At 49.2% G+C, this 26,754-nt stretch overlaps 1 protein-coding gene across 1 annotated transcript in view; it reads right to left on the bottom strand.

The window, feature by feature from the left end:
- The window catches only part of F8 (coagulation factor VIII), an 83,907-nt gene that overhangs the window by 14,421 nt on the left and 42,732 nt on the right, over positions 1–26,754 (bottom strand). Inside the window, exons 14-25 of the mRNA XM_065410755.1 lie at positions 20,820–24,189; positions 19,378–19,543; positions 16,323–16,535; positions 14,902–15,130; positions 14,467–14,649; positions 13,361–13,477; positions 10,967–11,038; positions 9,744–9,829; positions 6,031–6,186; positions 5,110–5,254; positions 4,099–4,247; positions 2,840–3,016 (exon numbers count right to left, since the gene is read on the bottom strand). Coding sequence (XP_065266827.1) covers positions 2,840–3,016; positions 4,099–4,247; positions 5,110–5,254; positions 6,031–6,186; positions 9,744–9,829; positions 10,967–11,038; positions 13,361–13,477; positions 14,467–14,649; positions 14,902–15,130; positions 16,323–16,535; positions 19,378–19,543; positions 20,820–24,189 — 5,063 coding nt within the window. The remainder of the gene's footprint in view (positions 1–2,839; positions 3,017–4,098; positions 4,248–5,109; positions 5,255–6,030; positions 6,187–9,743; positions 9,830–10,966; positions 11,039–13,360; positions 13,478–14,466; positions 14,650–14,901; positions 15,131–16,322; positions 16,536–19,377; positions 19,544–20,819; positions 24,190–26,754) is intronic.

Raw genomic sequence — 26,754 nt, 5'->3', positions numbered from 1 at the left:
ATCTTTGGAACAAACGGAAAAGTTTTGGTTTGGGTGAGACATTTTCAAATGGGGAAGAATATGCCCAGCCCTGCAACAAGGTTACCCACCCTCTGCCTCCAGCAGCACTGTGCTATGCTATCCACATGCAGCAACCACCCTAGGCACTCCTAGCAAGTGCAACTCAGGAGATGTTTGTTTGCCAAGTGGGGCTGCTGCATCTCTCCTTGACTAGTGCCCTGAGAAGACAGTTTTGTTTCAGTGGAAGAGCAGATAAATTACCTGAGTCCCATAGTACCCTGCAGCACATTCAGACTATGTCTGCCCTTTAAAGCAACGTAGTGCTTCAGTGTAGACAGCACCTTCACTGATGGGAGGGGTTCTCCAATCACTGTAGTAAATCCACCTCTCCGAGAGGCTGTAGCTAGGTCGACGGCAGAATTCATCCGTTGACTTAGGCCTGGTCTACACTACAGAGTTAGGCAGACACACACAAGGCAGCTTGACCTAACTCTAAGTGTCTACACTAACATTTTGCTCCCATTGATGTAACTGCTCCATTACGCTGACTCCGCAAGAGGCGTAGAGTCAATGTTGATGTAGTTAGGTTGACCCAGGTCAATGTGGAGCTTACACTGACTGTTACTGGCTTTCACAAGCCATACCACAATGCCCCACACTGACAGTACAACTGGTACAAGCGCTCCTGGGGAGGACGCGCACTGCCAACACAAGGAGCAAAAGTGATTTAATTACTGTGTATGCCAATGTAACTAAGGCTTGGTCTACACTACATACTTACTTCGGTATAACTACGTGAAAAATACCGCCCCCGAGCGACGTATTCTGCCAACCTGTATAGACAGCGCTATGTCAAGGGGAGAGGTTCTCCCGCCGACACAGTGACCGCCTTTCACGGAGGTGGAATTATTAAGCTGACAGGAGAGTTCTCTCCCATCGGCTTAGAGCATCTTTGCCAGACGTGCTGCAGCTGCGCCAATGTAAATTTGTAATGTAGACCTGCTCTTAGGTCGACATAATTTTGTAGTGTAGACATGCCTTAGTGCTGTCTACAGAGGGACTTTTAGGTTGGCTTAATTGGTCATTCAAGGATTTTTCACACTCCTGAGCAACGTTTGACTAATTTTCTAGTGTAAATCAGCTCTCACCCTGGAATAGGGGTTTACAGCTGGCTGAGGGGGGCTGTTTTGGGAGGAGCCCCTCATTGTTATGCTGAAAGCTACTAATGGCTCTGACTAATGAGTCTGATCCAATGGCTGTGCCAAGTGCTCTTTTTCAGGCTCAATGGAAGGAGCAAATAAGTCACTTTATGTAGGAGAGACAATGGAGGACCTGCCCAAAGTACTTGGCAGTTCAGTGGACTGAGTACAAACTCAGGGGCTAGGAGACTCAGACTGGTTTGGAAGCCTGTGTGTGTTAGCGAAAGAAAGCCTGCAGGATGACTGGAGAAGCTGTGAATGTGATCCTGGGAGGAAGCTTAGCTCACTGAAGGGTAAGAACCCAATTGTCCAGTATTAAACCAGACAGACAGTCCTGCTTTTTAGGGTATGTCCCACTTCCGCACAGAAAAAAACAGATGTGGTTTTGTTCAGATGGGAGACGCTCATCTGAAGAGCAGTGTGCTCTTAACAATGGCATGTCCCCCGCTGCCCAATGCAGCATGACCTTGTGTGCACGGTGCATCCAAGGTCAAGCCAGTGGGGGTGGGGTCATGCTGGCAGGGGTGGGGTCATGCCATTCCCAGAAGTACTGGAATGTCCGGTATTTGGGAATGAGTGAGTGGTCCCCTACTGGAGGGGCAGACATGGGAATTTTACAGCCAAGAAACTGCCTACTGTTGTTTCTTTCTACCTTTTCAGAGAACCAGGACTTTGTGTGCGTTCTTGGTACATAAACAGGATTGCACCAAGAACAGTCCTGACACCTAGCACCGACTTCTCATCCTAGCAGAAAAACCCCTCTAATTGCTCCATCCAAAGAGACAACATCACAACCCTGGCAGCACATTACTGCCAAGTGGCCCTTGAGTTGCCAATGACAAAAGCCCCAGGAGTTGCTGTTGGTTAAATAAAGATACAGAGAGGTTGCCAGCCCCTCTCCAAGTGTGAGCCCAGGAGTACCAGCAGGGCCATCCTTAGGATTTATGAGGCCCTATGCAGTATTATTAAACTGGTGCCCCTATGCCCGACGGCAGCCCAGGCTCGCATGTGTATTTTAGATAAGGGTGGTCTTTAGAAGGATTTATTTAAAAAACTATATGCATTTAAGGCTAAAGATGAATACTCGGATTGTGCATCTAAAAATCTATGCAAGGCTTTTTTAGAGATGTGATTTTATAATCTTCAGCAACACACTAATGAAATATTTTTAAAGCAAATTTTAAACTAAGGTCCTGTAGACTAACCTGTTCTGAGTAAATATTACAGTAATGCACAACTGTTTTTGTCAGTAAATCCAGAAACTGACAGTATATACCTGGGGATTGGCAAATGCCTGTTAAATGGCTTCATTACCACTTGAATGGCTCTTTAACAGTTTCAGTGTCGTGCTAATAGGTCTGGCAGGCTGGAAGGCTTTTTCACTTTTAAGTACTAGATCCCTTCCAGAGGAAGGCTCACCAGGCTGCAGCAGCCAGCTGTGGTGGGAGCCTGCAGGAAGGGTCAGAACAGGGATAGGAAGAGGCGGGAGGGTGGACACTAAGACCTAGGGCCAGGTGCCCCTTATTTTCGGGTGTCCTAGGCAGCATAGCTGTGTATGCCTAAGGACGGCCCTGAGTACCAGTGTCTGTGATCCCTTGGGCTTTCCCTGGTCCCCCATGCACCAGCCTGGCTCTGTTTACCTTCTCCTCACCATCCTGGAGAACTGGAGTCCAGCACGAGCCATCCTGACTGCTGGAGACAGCAAACTCCTTCACAAACATGTTACTGAAGATGTTTTTGGCGCCCTGGGTTACAATTCCAGTGACCCTCATGATCTTCTCAAAGTCCACCTGCAGCCACTCATTGGGGCTGTTCACCTGGGGAATGACACACCAGCCTTCATGACCCCTTTGGAAATACCCACCAGACATGGTGCACGCAGTCCCCTCAGCTCTCAACATGTCAGAACTTTTACTTAGGCATGTCCAGTCCCTCCCACTGCTCTAAGAATGTTCTCAGCTCCAGGGAGCGAACAGGCCAAAGCCTTTTCTATGCTGTAACCTTGAGCCAAGTTGGTAACCATCTCTGGACATGGTTAGTGCTAAAACTTCAGAACAATCTCAGCTAACCAGGTGTTGCCCTGCTAGATTGGCACATGGCATGCTCCTTGAACCAAGTGAGGACACTTATTTCCTTGTGTGGGTAGGATCTCCTGACAGCGTCTGTGTCACCTGGTTGTCCAGCCCTCCTTCCCAGTCTCTTTGCAGTAGGGCATCCCAAAATGCATTGCTTCATGTGCTCTGCTGAGGCATTGTGGGATAGCTACCCTGATTTTCCCACAGCGCCATGATACAAACACGGCACGGAGCATGATTGATGCAGATGCATAAATCCATTGGAGATACATGTGTTGTGAAAAAGGCTGCTGTGTGGACTCAACTCAGCATGGTGTGTTGTAAGCATGGCAGACGAGAGTGTCGCAGTCACAGTTTACTTGTATTGTGGATGGGGTCTAAATGTTCTACAAGGAGCTGCTGGATCCAAAGAGACTTTGAACTCAACTGGCCTCACTCTCAGAGGGGCTGAGGCCCTGCAGGTCCCACTAATGTCAGTGGGCGCGAATGGTGAGTGCTCAACATTTCTGAACATCAGGCCAGGGATCACAGCTCAGGCTAAGTGTACTCACTGTTCCTACTCTCATCTCTGTAGTGCCTCCTGCTGGGAGAGGCCAAAACTGGAGTAGTTATGATCTGTCCCACAGCCAGACCTCCTGCACCCTACCATACAGAGCCTCCTGCTCAGACTGGAGCAGCTATGATTGACCCACAACTACTGCTCCTCTACCGTTCTCCACAGGGACTCCTGTCGGGAGAGGCGGGGAGTGTGGCGAGTTAGTGCTCTGTCACTAGCTCAGTGCTCCTGCGAGCTGGGAAACCCCCATTTAATGCCTCGTGGTTACCTTTGGCTTCCAGGCATTACTCCTCTCCTGCAGGTTAAGTCGGGCTTGGGAGGGAGCCCAGCTGGAGAACATGTTCTCGCTGTAGGAGGAGGCAGAGATCTGCTGGTTGGAGATACTTTTGTTCTCCATTCCTAAGGGCATAGAGCAGCCTGGAAGAGAGTTGAAGCAATAGAAATCAAGATGCCTTCTGGTTGCCCATTACTCACATTTGGTGGCCTACTGGCCAACATATAGGAAGCAGCATCTATTATCACATCAAGACCAGCTGTCACAGTCCTGCTGTGCACGTACCTTACCTGGCTATATCTCAGCTTCTGCCGTCCCCCGCCAGCCCAGCTCCCACGTCTCCAGAACAGTCCTGTGCATGGGACACACACCCAACACCCAAAGCAGCTCCTGCTCCCTCCAACCTGCTCTCACTGGGGGGGGGGGGGAGCTGTTCTCCTTGAGTCACTCAGAAGGAAATGTCCGTTACTCCCCAACATGCCTCACATATCCAGTCCCAGTGTGTGTGGGAGGGAAGACTCCATCCGCTCACCTGCTCCCCATCACTCCCCTAGACTGAAATGGCAGCTGACTAAAAACCAAAAGCAAACAGGGTTCCAAGCACAGCCTTAAAACAGGTGAGGATCAGACACTCTTTCTAGGAGAGCGTTCTCAGCGTGGCTAACACACCCACCCACAGCTGCTGCATCAGCACCGAGAGCTAGCTCTGTGCTCTTCCCAGGATAGCCATAGCCATCAGCCAATAAGGAGATTTTCAAGCATCAGTTACCTACCAGATGTCACTCCCTCTTCCTGTCCCCCGCAGCTAATCTTGGTGTGTCTGGTGCCAGCCCCGCCACCAACGTGGTCTAACCCTGCCAGGCCCTGAGCACCTTTGTCTCTCGCTGAAATCAGCGGGAGTTGATAATTTAGCGCCTGAAGGCCCTTGCCCCCCTCTGCTCCAGTGTTAGATTTTAGAGGGCATGAGGAGGAGCCAGAAACAGAGGGCCTCATGGTGGGACTTACTGTTCAGATCACAGCCAATGAGTTCCATGCGCAGAGTGGTCCGAATGCTGTAGTGTGTGGGGTGGAGGCGGATATACCGGGCTATGATTGGCGGGTTGAAACGATTATCTTTCACCTCCGTTGCATCCACATTCCCAAAGAACACCTGCAGGAAGGGAAGAGATGGGGCCCTGTTACTCCAGCGCATGCAGAAGGAAGAGGACAGAGGTCTACAAAATAAGGAGTGGCAAGGAGACGGTCACTCCAGTCTGGCACTTATTAACCTTACCAGCTTCATAATACAAGGATAAGGGCTCAGTGAAATAAATATGAAACACCATTCAAATGGATACAAAGAAATACTATTATACACAACCCAAAATTAACCTCTGGAACTCACTGCCACATGATGTCACTGAAGAGTAGGTTTACAAATGGTCAGATACTTATATGGACATAAACATCTGCCATGACATGAACTAGGATGCAATTACTGGAGCAATGAATCCTCATGCTTCAGGGTATAAACTTATCACCTGCTGGGATCAGGAAGATATTTACCCCCTGAGATAGTATCAGAGGGGTAGCCGTGTTAGTCTGAATCTGTAAAAAGCAACAGAGGGTCCTGTGGCACCTTTAAGACTAACAGAAGTATTGGGAGCATAAGCTTTCGTGGGTAAGAATCTCACTTCTTCAGATGCAAGAAAAAGTGCATCTTGCATCTGAAGAAGTGAGGTTCTTACCCACGAAAGCTTATGCTCCCAATACTTCTGTTAGTCTTAAAGGTGCCACAGGACCTCCTGAGATAGCATTGTATGAATTGAAGGGGGTTCAGGCCGCTGCAGAAGACAGGATGCCTGCCTTCATCACATCCTGTCCTATCAGTCAGTTCTAGAAAGATGCAGCATCCTTTTCAGATCCTACTCTCTCTCCTTTACTCACCATCTGGGAGCTGGTGGCGTTCCCCTTGTATCTCTTCCATCTCTCCCCATCAAGGCCATAGAAGATGATGAACTGGGAGATGTAGAGGCTGGAGAGCTTTTGCCGGGCCCCCTGGGTCTTTATGCCGTGAAGGATCATGGGACGCAGCAGATCCACCTACCGAGGGAATACAGAGATTCATTTCCTGTAGGGTGATTGCCCTTTGGTATCCGCTGCCAATGACAGTGCGACTTGCGCATGGGGTTTGACTCCTCCTAGGTTTGGGGTTGGGGAGGAGCTTCCCTCCCTGGTATATTTGGGGAGGGTGTTGCAGAACCCTGGCTCATTGAGCAAGGATAATCTGTCAGGACCAGGCTGGGGTATCCCACACAATCAGTGATTGCAGGGGCCACTGGGAGACCTCAGTCCATCCTCTCATCATCTTCCCCTCTGCTACTCAAACACAACCAACCTTCTGCGATGGCACTGACAGACCCTAAGAAATGTGCCAATCTAACTCTCTACACTCACTCTGCAGCCCCAGTGGCCCCAGTCTCTCACAGCCAGAACGGATATTAACCAGCATTAGGAAAATCACACCCATGAGTATGAAGGGTTGAATGGGGAAAGAGGAGCCTCAAGGGGAGGGGACATGGTCTTCGGTTTAAAAAACCAGGGTAGCGACTCAGGACGCATGCTCTACCAAACCTGTGAGTAACCGTAAGCAAGTCACTTCAAGCCTCGGTTTCCCCATCCATACAATAGGGATAATATACAGGATTGCTAAAAGGTTGAATGACTATTTGTGAAGCATTCTGAGATCCTTGGATGGAGCATGCTATAAGAGTATTATTATTGTGTGTGTATTGTCAGGAGATTATCACAGACACTGTGCTGGCACATTACAGTTTTATTTGCTTTGTTATAATTATCTTAACATGACAGTGACTTTTGTGGGTTTAAATTCCCCTCCACATTTTCACAGCATAGTTTTGGGCATTCAATACAACTGAAAAGGGATGAATTTAACACTGGTAAAAGGAAAGGCTGTTTTTTAAAAAACACAGTAGATCATTAACCTTTGGAACTCATTGCCACAAGATATGATGGAGTCCAAGTGTGTAGCAGGATTGATAAAAGGATCTGACATTTATATTAATAATAAGAATACCCAAATTTATATTAGATGGGATAAAATAATATAAGGAATATCAACTTTCAGACTTCAGGGCACAAGTCAACCCCTAACTGATAAGGGTTAGGAAGATTCTTCCCTTATGGCTAGGTTACTCCATAGCAGGGCCGGCTCCAGGGTTTTGGCCGCCCCAAGCAGCCAAAACAAAACAAAAACAAAACAAAAACAAAAAAAAAAGCCGCGATCGCGATCTGCGGCGGCAATTCGGCGGGAGGTCCTTCGCTCCCAGGCGGAGTGAGGGACCGTCCGCCGAATTGCCGCCGAATACCTGGACATGCCGCCCCCCTCCGGAGCGGCCGCCCCAAGCACCTGCTTGAGAAGCTGGTGCCTGGAGCCGGCCCTGCTCCATAGCTGTCTGGTAGGGGATTTTGCACCTTCCCCTGAAGCAGCTGGTACTGGTCACTATTGGAGACAGGATACTGGACCAGATGGACCGTGGGCCACATCTGGCCTGGTAGTTCCTAAGCTCCTGTTTACAAGTGTGGGTTGATCTGGTGTTTATGTGAATCGGGGATGATTAGTGCTGACTAAAGTGAGGCTGGCTACGATACTTGTCAAGATTTTAACTATTTAAGCTGGAGGATTGCTCCCATTCTTAGGGCTGGCGTCCTCACACACAGCAGTTTGAGCTGAGAATCCACTTTGAGGATTGCAATGTTACAGTGCCAGGGCCGCCCAGAGGGGTGTAAGTGGGGCAATTTGCCCCAGGCCCCGCAGGGCCCCCCACAAGAATGTCGGAGGCTCCCACTGCCTCCGCGTTCGCCTTCCCCCATCCCCTGGTGCCTCAGCACGCCGCGTCCAGGAGCGGCCCTGGACAGCGCTGCAGCGGTGTGGCTCGGGCGGTGCCTGAGGTCCTCCCGCTCGGAGCCACGTGGTAAGGGGGCGGGGCTGCGAGCTCCGGCGGGCCGAGCGGCAGGAGCTCCTGAACGCGGCTCGCTGAGGCGGGGGTAAGCGGCATGGTAAGCGTCTCTGAGCCGGGCACCCCCCGACCCCCAGCTCCGAGCCCAGCCCCTCTGAGCCGGACATGCCCCGACCCCATCCCCCCCCATCCCTGACCCCCAGCTCCGAGACCAGCCCCTCTGAGCTGGGCACCCCCCTGACCCCATCCCCCCCCCCAGCCCTGACCCCCAGCTCCGAGCCCAGTCCCTCTGAGCCGGGCACCCCCCGACCCAGAGCCCAGCTCCCCACCCAGCCCTGGGCAACAGTAGCGCCATCCCCAGGCAGCCCCAGTGGCACCAACCATCACCATCACCCAGCAACAGATCATTATGTAATTGCAAATGTATACATACCATTAAAGCATTTAATGTTTTAAAATAATGTATTTCGTGTATTTTCAAATTATTAAAAAATAATTTTTGAATGTATTTCACTGGTTATTTTTTACATTTCCAAATGCATGTTACTATAGTATTGCAACTTTTTTTTATGGAAGGGACCCCCGAAATTGCTTTGCCCCAGGCCCCCTGAATCCTCTGGGAAGCCCTGTACAGTGCATCACTTAACCACTGTTATGCGTGTTACATCAATGCAGGAAAATCCACATTAAAAATAAACATGGAGGGCACCTCATCTGTTCTGCTCATTAATAGGAAACCTCTCACCAAAAGGGAATCTGGTATTTTTCTCTCTCTCTGTGTAACATGAAATATTCTTGTTTTCTCCATCAGAGGGAGGCAGATACTAGTGACTTCAGCAGTCTGCGGGTGAGATGCTAGGCACAAGGTGCAGGAAGGGGATAGGCAGGCGGAGGGGACCCTTTCTGCAGCACTGGGAGTCGCGTGCTATTTCTAACTCCAGCAGCACATCCGTCTGGGGACACTGAGGTTAGCTCCAGAGGATGCAGAGCATGCGGCACCAGACACTGAGGTCAGGATGGGAGCGCAGAGTCTGGCAGGAGGGGACAAGTGGGGAAAAGGGTAACTTAAACCTGCAGGAAAAAGTGTGTATGTGTGTGTGTAGGAGGTTTGGAGGGGCATGTGTGTGTGTGTGTAGGGGGTTTGGAGGGGCATGTGTGTGTGTGTAGGGGGTTTGGAGGGGTGTGTGTGTGTGTAGGGTGCTCAGAGGGGCGTGTGTGTGTACGGTGCTCAGAGGGGCGTGTGTGTGTGTGTGTGTGTGTGTGTGTGTGTGTGTGTAGGGGGTTTGGAGGGTGTGTGTGTGTGTGTGTGTGTGTGTGTGTGTAGGGTTTTGGAAGGGTGCGTTTGTGTGTGTGTGTGTGTGTGTGTGTAGGGGGTTTGGAGGGGTGCATGCATGTGTGTGTGTGTGTGTGTGTGTGTGTAGGGGTTTTGGAAGGGTGCGCGTGTGTGTGTGTAGGGAGTTTGGAGAGGGGGGGTGAAACATCCCAGTCTGGCAATGGCCTCAATAGCTTGAGGGCACTGTAGATGTGGTGGTGGAGAAACTAAGGGGCTTTCCCAGACTGAATTGCTCACTGCCGCTTTCTGTAGCCCATCCACAGGGCAAATGGCTGGTGCCTGCAGGCATCAGAGGCTATTATTAATTTCACTGAACAATGTCTCCTTCCTCCATAAGTGAAACCTACCTGAATCCAGGAGTTGCCGCTGTCAGTGCTCCAAGCATTGACAGACCCCGAATAATCTAACCGAGCCAGCCTAGGCGCCCATTGACCTGTGGAAGAAGAACACAAGAGAGATGGGGAAGCCATTGGGTGAGTTCACTCACTGACATGGAAAGACAGGCGTGGTGACTACAGCACCAGCAGCAGAGTCAGAGCACCTCACTCAGTGGGACTGTCTGCCTGCCCCTCACTGTTCAGACCTGGTTCAATGTCAGATGGGAAGTCTGGGCTTAGATTAAAAAGACAGAGTAACACAGAGTCTGGGTAACCTCCACTCAGGCATCTTTGTGTGACAGAGCCCTGCTTCCCACATTTACCCTCTCTTTAACAGTGGCCACCATCCTGCCAAGGGACTGGGTCTCCCTGTGCATCACATGTTGTCTGGACTGTAAAGGGCTGTAGGGAGAAGGGATAGCTCAGTGGTTTGAGCATTGGCCTGCTAAACCCAGGATTGTGAGCTCAATCCTTGAGGGGGCCATTTAGGGATCTAGAACAAAAATCTGTCTGTGGCTTGGTCCTGCTTTGAGCAGGGGGTTGGACTAGGTGACTTCCTGAGGTCCCTTCCAACCCTGATATTCTATGATCTTCTCGTGTAGAGAAACAAGCATCTTGGCCATACTTCTGCTATAACAATGGCTAATGGATTCTCACTAGACTCCTCTGGGGGCTGGAGGAGGGTGCTCTCAGCTGACAGAAGAGGTGTTCACTGGCCACAGCAGGCAGGGAAAGCTGAACTTGAGATGAAGTAGTGAACTAAACAGTAAGGATGTTTTAAGGCACCTGTCTATTGCAGATGCCTCATCTAACTGTGGTTGCAATGGAATCATCCCAGGCATAGAAGGTAAGGGATAAAATCACCAAGGCAATGCAATGCAGCATGTTGAGGCCTCTAGGAATCAAGAAAGGGTTTGAAACCCAGTTGAAAGGGGCCAGGGAAGAAGGCATTCTAGAGCTCGGCCCTCAGAGCCAATGGTATGGCCTTTGCCAGCCCCTGTCTGCTCCCACCACACCTCCTTCAATGCCGGGATGGTATCCAGCAGGAGGCAGGAACCACTCCATAAAAAAGGCTTTGTCTCGACTAGGAAAGTTGATTGAGTAGGTCAGGCCTTGCTAGCATGGGTTGGCTAAGCCTGATGAAAAAACTTGACCTTCTTCCTGGTCACAAGGCCAGAAAGTCCAGCACTCACCGTACTGCCCCGATGCTGTGATCTGAGCATCCGCAATGTTCCCAGAAGCCAGGCCAAGAGAGTTTTGGCACTCTGCAACAAAGGGGAAGAGAGAGGAAAGAAGATTTATGGGCTAGAAGCTAAGGCCTAGGTGAGCCTTCAGTCCTGGACACTGAGTTAGGTTCCCAAGTCTGGCTCGGCACAGCAGCCAAGGAGCCCATACAGCACTGCTTGCTTTGCACCGTGGTGTGTATTTCAAACCACGTATTTGCTAGATTAATATCTTGGAGCCTCCCCTGGGGCTGGTGGCCATTGTACTCAAGTGACATCACCTGCCATAAGGGCACTCAGTGCTGGGCCAGCCTTTCAGAACACAACCCAAGACAAGTGGGGGCTTCTTACAAACCTAGAGGTCAGGCCAGGCTTGCTGAAAGGTGCACCAAGTTCTGTGGGGCTTCGTGTGAACCTGGGCCAAGTTTCCAGCCACAGCTGGGCTTCGAGGGTGGGCCCTTCAAGATTTGGAGAGTAAATCACATGATACCCAGTAGTTTCAACTAGGAACCAGGCCAACTTGGCAGATTCAGTTGAGCATCACTTAACTTCTTGATTCACTGGAACCTGGATTCCAAATTGAAACTCAGGAGGTGGGGACCCATATGAAACAAAACAGACAACGGCTTGTGCCAACACTGGAGAATTCAAATGGCCAAGTTCCCCCCATCTCAGTTCTGACCAGGTCCTGCTATCTGTGACCCACCACCCTGCGCAGCTAGGGTATTGAAAGCATCCCAGGATGGCAATACTCAGAGCCAATGCCACTTCATTGTGCTACAACATCGCCATGTGACGATGCGATGCTGCAGATCAATAGTGCTAACAGTCACTGTGCAGTGCAGATATCAAGAGGCATCACAGTGCAGTGACATGACAAGTCTCTCCTGGAAGTTTTGACGGGGGTTGAATTTAAACACAGTGTCAGAGATCTTAAACTTGCTTTAAAGGGAAGATAGAACCATGAACCCTTGCTTTTTGCTAACACCATAGGGACAATACTAAATACAGCAAGATCAGAGGGGTAGCCGTGTTAGTCTGAATCTGTAAAAAGCAACAGAGGGTCCTGTGGCACCTTTAAGACTAACAGAAGTATTGGAGCATAAGCTTTCGTGGGTGAATGCCCACTTCATCACGAAAGCTTATGCTCCAATACTTCTGTTAGTCTTAAAGGTGCCACAGGACCCTCTGTTGCTTTTTTCAAGATCAGAGAGAACACCTCCACCCAGCCTTAGGTGTTAGTGACCCTAACTGCTACAGCTATCACAGGGGACCCCAAAAGCCTGAACTCAGGTCCTGGCATGTAAGTAAGGTAGGAATTGATTTTCTAGCATTTTAAAAAATTCTTTGCAAATTTTTAAATCTGCCCTTACAGACCCTTGTTCCTGATTTTGACCCTTGCGGGTGATATTAGCTTTTATTATTGGTTTATAAGCCAATCTGGGATGGTAGCTCAGAGAGCCCTCTGATACACTCTCCTCTTGTTGGGTCACTGTGTTGACAAATGTCTCTTCTGTGTACTGATGTCTGGCTCCCAGGCCTGTTTGTTGCTAGGCAGTTTCTTTTAAACACAAGTTTCTATGAACATTTTGGCTGACACCTCCTATCTTTTAATCAATCCTTTCCTGCTGTTGTGAAACTAGTATTTAAAATGAGGTGGAAACTGATTTACACTCTTGAGCTGGCAAAGACTTTACTGCAATTCCCAACAGATTTTGCACCACTTTACATGGTAAAGAGTGTTGCTGAACATGATAACCTGTGGCCAGCCTCTGTGACTCTCGGCGAGTCACGTTGCCTCTTTGTGCCTCAATTTACCTATCTACAAATGGGTATTTCCCTATTCAGTTAGCCAGATGGATTGGCGCATGCAGTGGTGGTGATATGTCTATGCACATTTTTGTACGTGGCCCATAGCTTCTTAGGGTTTGAAAATCAGGCTGCTGGGGGCAAATTTTTAAAAGTGGTTCAAGCTGGCCTCCAGTTTTGCACTCATAGTCACATGCCCCCTATTGGATGGGGGTGTAATTCACTGCAGGTGTGAATGACAGCAGGTAGCTATCCTGCTGTCTCTTCTGTAGGCTTGGTCAGGTGGTTAGATTGTTCAGTGCTGTAACTCTCATTCGCCCACAGCTGACTGAGGGTGAAAACTGGTGTGTCCAAGTTTGAGGGCCATGAGGGTAAAATTTTCAAAAGCACCTAAGTGACAGGAGGAGCCTGAGCCCTGTTCTCCAGAGTGCCTGCCTTAGGCAGGTACTTCTGCACCTGTGAAAATGCTCCCTCCTGCTGTCTAACATGAAATTCTCAGGAGGTGAATGAAGAGTCAGCGAAGGTGACTGTAGAACAAGGAGAAGAATCACTTACTCGGGTCATACACAAGGAACAGGGCACTCATTCCAGCCTGCTGGTGCTCTCCAACCTCACACTCCACTCGCCAGATTCCTGGGTGGGAGGGGCGCATTTCCACCGTCCCAAAGACACCTGGGTGAGAAGAAGGGGAGGGACAGCAGAACGAAGGATTATTTCTTTCTAGCAGCTAAAAGAGCAGCCAGTGGGCAGATTGTGCTGCCATGATGCCAATTGCACTGGACAACTCATAGAGTAAAGTACTACCCAAGGGTAGTATGGGTGCCAGGTTGCTTCCTGAGCCTTAACAGCACATTGACTGGGTCAAATTGTTCCCTGGTGTAACTTCATCAAAGCCAGTGCAGTTAGACAGGAATGAGTTTGGCCCAATAAATGTACTTGAATTTGATACTTAATAATAATTAACAAAAATATGAATTGTTTGTATTACATTGCACTTAGGAGCAGGGGCACCGGAACGGGAGAGCCAGGGGGCCATGGCCCCATCACTTTTTACCAGCCATAAAGCTGAGCGACAGGGGTTACGGGGTGGAGAGGAGTGAGTGGGGCGTGGGGTCATGGGGGAAGAGGCGGTGCAGGGGCGGGGGCAGTGTGAGGGCGGGGGCTCACGGAGAAGGGACGGTGTGAGGGTGGGGCTTCGGGGGTGGGGGGGGAACGGCCGGTGCGGGGGCTGGGCCTGGGGGTAGTACAGCACTGGGATGGGGCAAATGGTTTGGGTGCCTGTCGCTCCCCCCACTTTTAGGGCACTTCCACCACTCATTCCTAGGAGCCCTAGTCATGGACAAGGAGCTCATTGTGCGAAGTGCAGGACAAACAGAACAAGACTCTTCAAAGCCAGTAAGGCATCACCAGCTATCGGCCATTTGGATCCACATCTTCGAGACAGTGTTGGTTCCAGGGCCTTTTTCTTAGGCTGAGAGGCTCTCATCTATTTAGGTACCCCTTGATGTCAGGTTGGTGCCATGTCCACCCTAATCAGAGTGCATCAGCTGCACTAAGCTAGGTGGGCACTCTTTGGAGCTAGGCTGCTGGCATGCCTGCTTCTCCTGCATCAGTCCTCTCCAGGAGACAGGTTAGCTCCCAGCACCTGGGTCAACTCTTACCAGGATAGAGGTTGTAGACTCCCATTCGATACTCGTGGTTCGTCCTGATGGCAAACTGTTGCCCGTGAAAATAGACTGAGTGGATGTCCTCAGTGTCGCCCACATTCAGCAGGTACCATCGCACCTTTTGGTGCTGAGCCATCACCAGCCCAGGCAGTGCGTCCATCACGTAACCATTGATAGCTGGAGGAGAAGAGCACATTTGGGATGTGCTGTGGCAGGGGAGTGGTTCAAAGTCTGCAGACAGCAGCAGCCACACTGGAGTGGGCTGAGGTCCCTCTTGCTGTTATCCAGGGGATGGGCAAGGAAGGGGATTCTGCAGCCCTTGATCTGGAGCTCTGCTAGTCAGACTGCTGCTGTAACAGCAGCCCCTGCAGAGCTTCCCTCCTACGTGGGCTGGCTAGATAGGGAGGGGAGAGGAGCCGGAGCTCTTACCATGGAAGTAGCTGCTCCTTCTAAAATCAGGATCGTCCGGCTGGATCTGGCAGAGGGGTGGGCAGTTCCTCTCCATGTTCTCGGCGAGATACCAGCTTTTGGTCTCATCGAAGATAGTGAAGAGCAGAGAGAACTCCTGCACCGCCAGCTGCCTCCTGAAGGCAGGGCTCAAGACGCCAGGGCGGCAGATAAGCAGCGGCCCAACTAGGCCAGAGTGCAGATCCTTCTCCTAGGAGAGAAAAATAACCAGAGAGTAATGGGAATGTAGAGTCCACTCCTAACTTCCACCCCATCCACAATGCCACAATGTGGCTACTCAGAACAACATTAACCACTGTCAGGCAGGACTCTGGAAGCGTGTGCTTCGTCCCAGGATGGCTCTCTCTGTGCCTGTCAGACTCCAGCAGCGCACTGTGAGTGCCAACCACAACTCCAGCAGCTTGTGCTGCCTCAGACTAGACAGACAGGTGAAGAGGCTTTGGCTATGAACGCTCCCAACTCACAGCTGAAAAGCCAAGAAATGGAGAGGAGCAAGGCATGTGCAGAGCCTGGCACTGGGAGTGGGAGAGGTATGCTGGGTTTCAGCAGGGGGCAGAAGCCCCCTCTCTCTCTGATCCCAATCTGACATGGGGGAAGAACGCACACTTAGAATTGCTCTTATTTGATTTATAGTTCTGACTCGCTGGGTTCCCTTCCCAATTCCGCTGCTGATGCAGTGCCTGACCTCGGGCAAGTCGCTTAGTCCCGCTGTGCCTCAGTTGCCCCACCTGAAACACTTTGGACAATGGTACAGGATATTGTGAGCATTAGTCAGTCTGTGGTTGAGAAGGACCAGATTTTTAAGTCTGATGGCTGCTCTATCCATAGCCTGCACAGGGCCAGTCATAAGGATGCCCCAGATATCCCCCCTGCATGGCTCTGCACTGCCTAAGGACTCACCAAGGCAGGGGAAGTTTTGTACCTCTGGGTCACACAAGCAGCCAGAGAGGGGCTGAGGATCTGGCCTGTGAAATGTGACCAGGTGGTAGGAAAAGCTTTCTAACTCTCAGGGTGATTAAGCTCTGGAATAGGCCCCCATGGGAGGTTGTGGGATCCCCATCACTGAAGGTTTTCAAGACCAGGTTGGACAAACACCTGGTCTAGAGTTCCTTGGTCCTGCAGCGGCCTGGACTTGATGACCTATCGAGGTCCCTTCCAGCCCTACGTTTCTATTTCTACACACTCTCGGACCCATTCACAAATGGCCCGATGAAAGCCCCCATCAATGTGTCACAGAAATATCCTATGCAGTAGTGTCCCAGGCACCAACCCCCTTGGGTCTGCATGGAACAGGGGAGCTGGGATTCTGGCTGAGAGACAGCTGAGGGCAGAGATGGCTAGCAGAGAGACCAACAGGTTTCTCATACATGGTTCCCACCTACCAGGTTAACGCTGGAGAAGTAAGCCCAAGCCTTGCAGTCAAACTCATTGACAGTGGGTGCCATCTGGGGCAGCACCTTCCAGGAGTACTCGCGGAGCTCGCCAGGCTGCACCGCTTCCTGGCTGGGTGTGTTGTTTTCCCCCAGGCCTCCTTGGTAGGGCAAGAGGTTGGAATGGAAGGAGTAAGGCCTGGAAGCTAGGTTCTTGAAGCTAACCTGCACCGTGGGGGGAAAGAAGGAAAGAGAAGGGTTACATTCCTTGTGGGGGGGAATCTTGGAGCCAGGGCACTGCCTACACTCCTTCCCTGGGTGGGCACTGGCTATGCCCCATACCCTTCCTGCTGTTGTTCTTTAGTGAAGCTCAGTGAGACAGATCCTAGCCTCAGCTCTGCTTGTGCATCTCTTACTGGAGTCACTGGGAAAGGGTACATGTGTTTTTATGGGCAGGATGTGTGTTTTCTCCACAGTGTCAGTCAAACACAGGCCAGTCCTTGCCATTGCTTTTTCCCCCAGCTCCAGCCTCTGGCTCCATACTACCTGGTCTTTTCTTCTTCCCCAGTTCAGGGTTGTGCCGCCCCCTATTGTATGTGTAAGCAGAGTCTGCATGAGCTCTCCCCTGACATCTAGTGGTGAGCTGTGGAAAAGGACTTCAGGAGCTGATCTCATTTGCATGGACACACCCACCCTGCCTAGGTGCTCAGCATGATGTGATTACGGACTAGATGATCTCCTGAGGTCTCTTCCAACCCTAATCTTCTATGATTGCATGTCCAAATGATGACTTGTGGCTGGTGTTGGATCCCCAGTCTCCTTGTTATTGGGGTAGGAGTAATAAAGGGTTGTTATCCTTGTTGTGTGAACTGAGGGCTGGAGAACTGTACCTGCATACCCCGATGGAGGGACTCACCCTCAACTGAACGGCACTCGCTAGGCAGGGGACATGGGTTCCAAAACCCAATGAGTTGAGAAAGGGTGGGGGATAAGTATTTGTATTTGGTGGTGTGGGTCTTGTTTAAGGGTCCTAAGCACCATTTGACCCTTTCTCTCTCTCTCTATGGTATAATAAAAGAGCTAATTTAGACTCAATTGAGTGTCTTATTATGTGCTACAGAGCTGAAATCACTGATACCTAAGTCTAAGTATTAGACCTACTTTGGAACAGTGTCTCTATTGCAAGAGACTACCCAGTGTGCACCAACAGTAAGGCTCCTGCACTAACAGCTGAAATCACTGAGAGCTGTGTTAAGTGGTGGGACCTGAAGACATCTTGGTGAGTGGCCAGCTGGGTGGCTGGTGGAGAGGACCAGAGCAGAGCCCCTTAGAGAGGTGTGGCAATCGGCTGGCGGGTGATGAGCAAGTGCCTGAGCAGCAGAGTGTGTAAGGTGCCTCCTTATACCCAATTCCACCCAGGGTGGGAGATGAACTCTGTGGATGAACCTCTGAACTCTGGGGCTGCACTGGCCAAAATACAGCAATTGTGAGTGGGGTGAAGAGAAGGGATGGGCATGTTAAAGGGACTTTTTGGTTGCTGGACTTAAGAACCTGAGGGGAAAAGGACATTGCCCAACTTACTTGGGGGTGGGTCTTTTGCTCATGGTTTATGTTTATGAACCCTAGTTGTGGGGTTTTCCCAAATTAAGGCTGAGTTACTTCCCTCCTTTTATTAAAAGTTTTTGCTACACTCAGACTCTGCTTGCGAGAGGAGAAGTATTTCCTCTTAGAGGCGCTCAGGGGGTGTTGTGTAATTGTCCCAGGTCACTGGGTGGGGGCTCGAGATGATTTTGTGTTGTATTGGTGAAAAGGAACCCCTAGATACTGACTGAACCTGGCCCTTGCTGCTGCTGGCTCCACCTGGCAGAAGGATTACATATGCTAAGAATTTCCCTCTTCCTTGATACATATGATGAGTACAGGTCTTATCCACACTGGACTGGGGGGTGTCTTTGGACTCAGTTTCAGCCGGTCAGCAAGAATGGACCCCAGCCTGGGTCCCAGCTTTGCACACTGCCCAGCCAAACTCGCACTATCACCCAGCTCAGCTGGAGCTGTGTGGGAAAAGTGGCCTTGTCTGCATGAGCAAGGTGTGAACTGAAGGTGATCCAGTTTCAAACTCTTTTGTGGATGCTGTTATTTGGGTTTAGCTTGAGTCCAGTTGGGACAAGTTGATGCTAAACTGAAATAGGCCCCTCTTAAACCAAAATAAGAGTGTCCACACAGGAGTCTGCACTAAATAGATAGGTTTAGCAATCTATTAAACTGATGCTACTTGCCCATGTAGGCAAGGCCTGAGTTTATACACGGTTCCTCAGTTTGGTCCCCTGCTCTTTAGGGAGGATGAATCAGAGCCTGATTGCACTTGGGGACTTGTGTGTCTCCAATGGGAGCCATTCTGAATCCCAGTTAGCTTTCTTCCCTTCCCTGCTCCTTCTGCCTTTTCAGAGGCTCTTTCCCTGAAGTGCCATGTGGTGTTTCTACAGAGACTGCTCTTGTGATCAGGAGACCCTCATCTGTGACCTGGACCTGCTAAATGACCTTGGCTGAGCCCTTCACTGCTCTGTGCCTCGGTTTCCCCTCCCAGCCTTTGTCTATGTGCATTGTGAGCTCTTCAGAGCAGGGACCATCTCTAGCTATCAGTCTGAGCATCACAAGGGGGCCCTGATCTCAGCAGGGGCCTCAGCGTACCACAGCCCAGCTCCTCACAGATATCTAGGTGCTGATCAATGGGAGTTAGGTGCCTGAATACCTTAGAGGAGCTGGGACTGTGTTAGCATAAATAATAATGCCCCACAGAATATCCTTGCATTGTCAGCACAATGAGAGCCAACACACCCAAGGAACTGCAGGAAAGTAAAGTGAATGTGACAGATCTCAGCCATGGCCCTTGATTGGCAGTTTTCTAACTCCAGCCTATGGTGCAAGACAGGCCTTTGGTGCTAACAGGTCCCGGCACAAGAGGTAGCAGGAAGACCCACCTAGAACTAAAGAGGGGCAGCTTTGCACTGGGAACGTCCTAACTCCTTTTAAGGAAATGGGGATTTCCCTTTTCAGTCTGACTCACCATTATGACATCATCAACTTCCGCCCTGATGTATGGCCCCAGAATTCCCAAGTGCTCATCCAGCTCCCCACGTGCCAGCGGCTGGGTGAAAGAGTTGTCCAGGTACCCTCGGAAAACCACTTTCTTGTACGGCTGGAAGGGCTTCCTCCAGCCCCTACTTGGGCCCCTGCAAGAACAAGAAAGGACCACACCCTCTGTGGGAAGGCACCAGCCAGGCTTGCTGAGTGGAAGGCTTGAGGCATGGACATTGGAATCTGGGCTCTAATGCCTCTCTCCACCCTGACTCCCATCACAGCTCTAGTCCCTCGGCTAACTCCCCAAACGAGCACATCCATTGGCATTGTGATCTCACTACATACCTGCTCAGGCAGAGAGTCTGAATGTAGAGCCAAGCCAGGAGCCACCACAGGGCTCTGACTGGCGTTCAAGAGGCAAAGCATGAGCTGACTGTGACAGTGATCTATGTAGCTGCCAAGACATGGCAGTAGAGCCCTGCAAATCTGTGGCTATCTGCTTTATATCCACTGACTGTTTTGCAGATACAAATTGTATCAGTACGGGGCTCTACATGTCGGGATATTCTCTCTGGTGCAGCTCTTCTTTGACTGGAATCCATTCAGAAGCCCAGGGGCTGAGGTACAGTCAGGTACTTACAGAAGCTCCAGCCTTCGCTGTCTTGGACCCTCTCTAGGTTCTGAGTGTTTAGTGCTCATAGCCACGCTGGAGAGCAATCCAAGTGGGGTAGCATTCAGACTGAGAGCAGAGGTGGTAGCTGAGAGTACCCCTATCTTCATCTCGCAGGTGGTTCACTGGCCCCTCCTCTTAGTCAATTGTTTTGGACATGGCTGTGGCCAGCTCAGCAGCCACACAGCACACAGCACTCCATGGAGGATGCTCCCTTTGGCATCCCCCAGCAGTGTGGACAAACTGTCAAGTAGGGGACTAATCATAGACCAGTGTGATGCTCATTCCTCTCCTACATCTCCTTAGCACTGCCAGGTCTATAGGAAGCCAATGACTAAGTCTGCAGCTCCAACTCCTGCCCCTCACCTGGTACGGGAAACTGATACTGCAAACCACTGGGAGGACACACTGGAGCCAGAATCTTTGGGATCAAGCTAGGGAGGACGTGAACTCCTCAACAAAGCGGAGCAGCAGGTAGCAGGGCAGAATTCAGTTGACTGCCGCCAGCTGGGCTGCTACACTTGGAAGGAAGATCAAGGACTCAAGAGGAAGACAAGACTCTATTGGGGTGGAGCATCATGAATAGGACAGGCTGGGCTGGAACTCAGTGTCTGTCTCGTGGTGGGGCCTGTACCCTGGATGGATCTCTAAGCCTTGTCTGGCTTTGTTCATCCATGCTGCTCCGTAGAAGGGAAAGCAATCAATAGGGTGGGAAAGATGCCTCATGCAAGGGGAAGGATGTGTCTGGTAAAACTTACTTCACTTTTAGAAAGTGTTGGGGTCTCTGGCTCTCATATTCCCACAGCACTTCGACAGCTGCAATGAAATACTGCTGGACCCTCCCAGTGAAGGTGCGCAGATCTTGGTCCTCCTCCCCATAGATGTCAAACTCATCAGTGTCTCCCTTGGATTTGCTGTAGTCATCATAGTCTGATTTTTCCTTCTGGGGCATTGAGATGTTGGACTTGACCATGTTGTTTAGGGCATTGGGTTCTCTAGGGGTGTCAAAATATTCCTCAGATCCAGGAGTGGAGCTCCTGTTCTTTGCTTTGCTGATGCTTTCCCTGCTGCTCGGTGTCTCATCTACCCTCTGCACCTCCTCCTTCCATTCTGGTGTCTGTATTTTACTACCTGAGAGGGGAATGGCATCTTCCTTTTTAAACACTTGATTTTCTTGGTGGCTGTGCTTCAGCTTCCATTGGTCCCCTTTAAGGGTCTGGTTGAGAGCCACGCCATCTTGGGGAAGTGGATAGTTTCCTTTGGAGGCCTGTTTTGTCAGGATCTCTGAGGCCTCTTTGCTTGCTGGAAAATCCTTAGATTCAGTTCCTAATACTTGGTCCTTAATGGCACTAGATTTGAGCTCCTGCTGCAGTTTACCGAAGATCCATGTTTCCTTCAGCTCCAGCTGGTCCAAGGTGCTCACTTCCCCATCTGTCACATTTCCCTTGGGCTGCAAGCTCAAATGTGCCTCCCAATCAACACCCCTTTTACGCTGCATTGCAGTTACTGCAGGTGTCTCAATTCCACTCACTTGCCCCACAACCTGTGTTGAGATGGGGACCATACTCGTTATTTGCTCTTCTGCGGATGCAGTGGGCTTTGTGTCTGCCTCAGTTCCTACCTCCTGTTCCTCTTTGGTAGTTTTCTCACTTGAATAGGCAGAGGTAGCACTAGTTTTCTCCTCCTCTGACTCTTCCACCATCAGAAAGGAGTTACCTCCTCTCTGAGTTGTATCACTTTCACCTTGGTTGTCATAGTGTCCCTCTACTGCTGGTGGGTCATGACTGCTGGCATGGTATGGAAGAGAAGCTGACACACCCCTGATATATCCTGTGGGGTTATCAGTGCCAGTTGCTTCATGATCTCTTGCTGTTGTGTCTACCAAGAGTGGCCTAGCAGCAAGGGGGTTTGCTCTGTTATTGTAACTTATCTTGATAGTGCCTCTGAGCACAGCTCCGATTCCTCCTGTATGTTTGCCAGAGTTATGCCTTCCCTTCAATGCTCTGGCTTTATCCTCCAGTCCTTGCTGCACTTCTGTTTCTTCCAGTGAAGTTCCATGTGATTCCAAGGACCTCTTTTTTACATAAGTGCTGCATCCTTGAGATTTTTGATCACAGGGCTTGTCAGCTGTCCTTTGCACTAGCTTCCCAGGGGTCCAGCTGTTCAAGTCCAGCTCCATTCTTTTATCTTTATGGAGTGTTCCTTCTTTGTCTGATGAACTGGCCTCCAGGAGACCTGTACCATTTATCAAGTCCACTAGCTCTGCTGGAGGTACTTTCCTGTTGAGATAAACTTCCTCATTATCTAATAAGCTGTTGTCTTCATTTGTTGGCCCATCTAAACTTAGCGCAGTAACCTTGTGTTTCAGAAATGTGTCTTTGCTGCTTTGTAAAGGGGCCTTTTCGAACTGCCTCTCGTTAGCCATAACATTTAATTTGAGTAAGTCAATGTTCTCCATTTCAGACATTTCCTCGCTTTCTGTAGCTTCTTGAAACTTTGTCCCCAGTATTAATTCATCGCTTTCTTGTGTAGTAACATAGCTGGTGGCAAAAATGTCATTGCGGCCCAGAAATGTTTTTTTTAGAAGGCTTGTACCATTGGTAAGTTTATCTGGGGCTAGCCTGATGCTACTTTCTGCAGACAAGGAGTGTTCTACATTTGAAAGACCCAGACCATCACCAGATTTATCCTGTCCTGTCTCATGGTCCAATGGACGGTTTTCTGCAAGTCTCAGACCTGCTGTATCATAGGTATCTAACAGTGCAATGTTAGTCCTACCAAGGAGAAGATCTTTCTGATGTGGTGCAGGGGTCCTTTGAATTCCTGTATCATTTGAAGACTTCTCTACAGTCTTTTCAAAGAATACTTCTCCATTTTTAGCTGATGTGTTCTCCTGAAGCATGGTACCATATGCTGGGCTATTTAACTTTCCTTCTTGAGAAGTTTCATAAAGACCCAGTGAAGCCTCTTCTTGAAGCCTGGTGTCATTTTCTAACCTAGTGTCTAGCTGTATCGGTGCACCATTGCTTTTAAGAAATGCTTTCCCACTGTTCACATAGGTGATGACACGTATACTTGTGTTATCTGCTGACTTGTCTAATGATGCTGAAGTACTATTCCCTTTAAGGAAAGTGTTATCATTAGTTGATGAAGTCATTTCTGTAGCTATTGTATCATTCAGTGGTATGTGTGGCTTTAAAGATGTAATATTCAATTCTAGAGGCATTTCTTCATCATGTAATGGAATCCTTTCTTGAAACCTAGAATCATGTTTTGAGTCATTCAGTTGCAGTGAACTATCATTCCCTTGAAGACCAGTTTCTTCAGCATTAAAGGAAGATTCCTGATGGCCCATCACACGTGCTGACTCTTTTAATTGTGCCAAAGTAACATTCCCTTTAAGAAATTTTTCTAAGTTGGCCAATGGAGCAGTTAGTTGGAACATCACATCGTCTACTGACTTGTGCAGCTCTAAATTCTCTTTAGCCATCTCTACAGCTTGAATTGGTCTACGCTTTCCAAAGAAGAGAGTATCTCCTTCTGGATATGAGCCAGATGCTGCAGCTCTTGCTGAACTTGTGTTATGATGGACCACTTCACTTAAGCTTGTTGAGTTTCCTTCAGGAGAAGGGTGTCCAAATCCTTGGTCAGGGCTGATCATTTCTGACAATCCTGCCTCTTCTGAGAAGGAATCATAAGATATTGGCTCAAAGCTAGTCTCTGTTTGAGAAGATAGGGAAAGGCCATGTAGATCGGACAGCACTGATGTGCTGTTGGAAGAGGGGTCCATGGAATTCTTCCTGCTGTTTTGAAGTCTGTTACTGAATTTGAGGGGCTGGCTGGGTTTTCTCAAGCAGGTTGTTAGCTGGAGGTTGAGCGTCTCTGTTTCCTTTTCGGAAGAAGTGACATTACGATGCTTTCTCAGACACAGTCTGCGCCATCTCTTATTCTTGGGGAAGCCCCTAGGTTGAAGGACATTGCCCTCATTTGTCAAGTAATCCGGTATCAAATCATAATCTTCCCCATAGGAATACAGTTCTGGATCAGTGTTGCACTTGGAGACTGTGAACTTTGCCCACATTCCTCTGTCTCTGAAGTCAGGATTCAGGCATGTCAGCATCCATACGCCTATCCCAGGAAAGGACAAAAGAACAGCGTTAGTCCAACATACCAGGAAATCTCAAGAGTTATCACCCAGCTGGTGCTCCCTCATTAGCAAGCTCTGTATTTTAAGAATGCTTCTGACATAAGCCAATGACATTCTTGTTTCCACTCCCACTGAAATCTATCACACACTGGGTTCACCTGTCATGCATGTCTCTGTGTGCTGCAACATTTCTGGCAGTGTTTAGAATTAACCCTGGCAAGGATTTTTAACTGCTTTAATGCTCCCTAACAAACCTAATGAATTGACTGCATACCTGGTACCATCACCTTTACTTGGTATGTCCCCACAATGGCTTCAGTGGAGAGTAGCTATGAAGTGGTTAATACAATGGCTGCAACTTTACATGTAGGTGCCAGTGGGATTCCAGAATCAACCCATCAAAGGTTTGGTTGGTGCTGTCAGATACACTATACTGGTTCTATGGTATAATGGTCAGCATTCTGGACTTTGAATCCAGTCATCTGAGTTCACAAATCTCAGAAGAGCCAATACTTGGTTGGTTGTCCATGGGTGGCAGTGGATTCTCCATCACTGGCAATTTTTAAATCAAGACCGGCAGTTTTTCTAAAAGATCTGCTCTATTTCAATATTATGGAGCAGTTCTCTGGCCTATGTTCTGCAGGAGGGCCTTTGAATCTATGAACCTATGGTGCAGAATGTCTTCTGCATATGCTGATCTCCTGAGTCCCAGTCACCATTTCTCTCCTGCTCAAGTTAAAAGAAATCAAAGCCCCTCTATCACAAAGCCCCTCTTCCCACCCCCCTGCTCTGACCAGTTCATTCCTTCCTGGTCAACTCTGAACAGCCAAGACTGGATACAATAACAATAATCTACATTTAGATTATTCTAATAGAGATTTAGATAATTCTCCCCATGAACTGTTGATTTCTGGGTTCCCTCCCCCCTCCTTCACTAGAGAGGACAGGGCCTTCTCTTGCTTTGAGGGGCTGTGCTGGTCCTGGTCACCAAATAGGCTGGTGCCGTTCACCTGTTCTAAATTCACTTACATAAATACAATTATGCCACTTTCTTATTCTCTCCAGGGTGGGCAAAGGGCTAAAGCCACAAGCACAACTCTGAGTGACCAGTGTCCATGTGGCTGTTTCAAATCAGAAATAGGAAAAAGCTCAAGGGAAGCTGGCATTGATTGCACAGCACACTGGCATCATAACAGGCCTGACCCAACTCCCATAAAAGTTGGTGACTAGACTCCCTGTGCCGCTGGGAGTGTCTGATCCAGTGAGTGTGACAGGCAGGTTAGGGATGAGGAAGAAGAAAGGCCACCAGGTAAACTCTGAGATTAAACGACTGAGTTAAATATGTGGGCTGAGATTGGGCTAATTGCCTACAGGATGTGGACACTGGGTTGTCATTCATTCCAATGGAACCTGGGCGCACACACCTTGGTGTGGCTTTGGCAATCTCAGCCATGATCCATGATGGGGATTATAGTTACTACATTCAAGCTGTTCAGTGACTTGTTTTAACGGCTCAGCAGACACACTGACAGATGAAATGTTCATGGAGAAAACTGGACTGCAGCGCTGAGATGCACCAGATGCTAAGGGGTGCCAGATGGAATTAGGCTCATTCCACAGAACTGTCCCCAGCAGTGTTTCCATCCCTCACTAAGAGTGATTTTCCTGACACCAGCAGAAAGCCATAGGCCCAGCATGTTGGGATTCACTATCGTTTGGAAACTGGGTTGGGAGGCTGGAACAAACTTGACAGAGCGAATATGGAAGAATTTGCATGCATTATAACAGAACAAAAACACTTTAAAATAATCTCAACTAGGCACTAAAATATAGTCTGTTCTCCAGCCATACATATTGTCAGTAAGATTTGTTCTGAGTTTTTAAAAGGCTGCAAGAATGTTGGGTGCTATTTAAAATTTAAATCTGCATACATGTGCTGTGCTGTGCTGATCTTACTGCAGTGTCATGCAATGGCATGACTCGTACTGGTAAAAATGTGGTGGTAATCTACCCAGGCTCTGCCCACAACTACAGAAAAGCTGAAATTCTACTAAAACTATCAGCAGTGAAACAGTTAATGATGCTGGCCTTGCAAAACCAAGCGAAAACCACAGTTGACTTAAAAAATTCAAGGCCTTCTCTATAAATGATAAGAAACAAAAATAAAGGAACAAGCCTAATTTTTAAAAGAATAATTTGCAGATCACTTTGACAAGAAACAAACAACAAATTATTGAATAGAAACAGCACTCCCAGGTGGTGGAACCTTGTCTACCATGACTCAGTCCAGATGTATTTTTTAAACCATTTTTAATACAGTTTTAAGTACGTTTGATGGGGGTGAAAGGTGCCAGATTGACAGCCCTGGGGATTGAAGGCCTGTATTTATTATAGACAAGATACAGCATATGCAGAGACAGCATATGCTTCTTCCACACTGTCCTTGTCAATGTATCCCGGAGAGGCGCCCCTAGAAGGGAAAGGTGTGTTCATTCTTTCCGGCTCATTTAGGCCCGGATCTTGCCAGATCCATGCGGGCAGATTCT

Source organism: Emys orbicularis, chromosome 9 (assembly GCF_028017835.1).
Source record: "Emys orbicularis isolate rEmyOrb1 chromosome 9, rEmyOrb1.hap1, whole genome shotgun sequence".
Lineage (NCBI taxonomy): Eukaryota > Metazoa > Chordata > Testudines > Emydidae > Emys > Emys orbicularis.
This window is presented reverse-complemented; position numbering and strand designations above follow the sequence as displayed.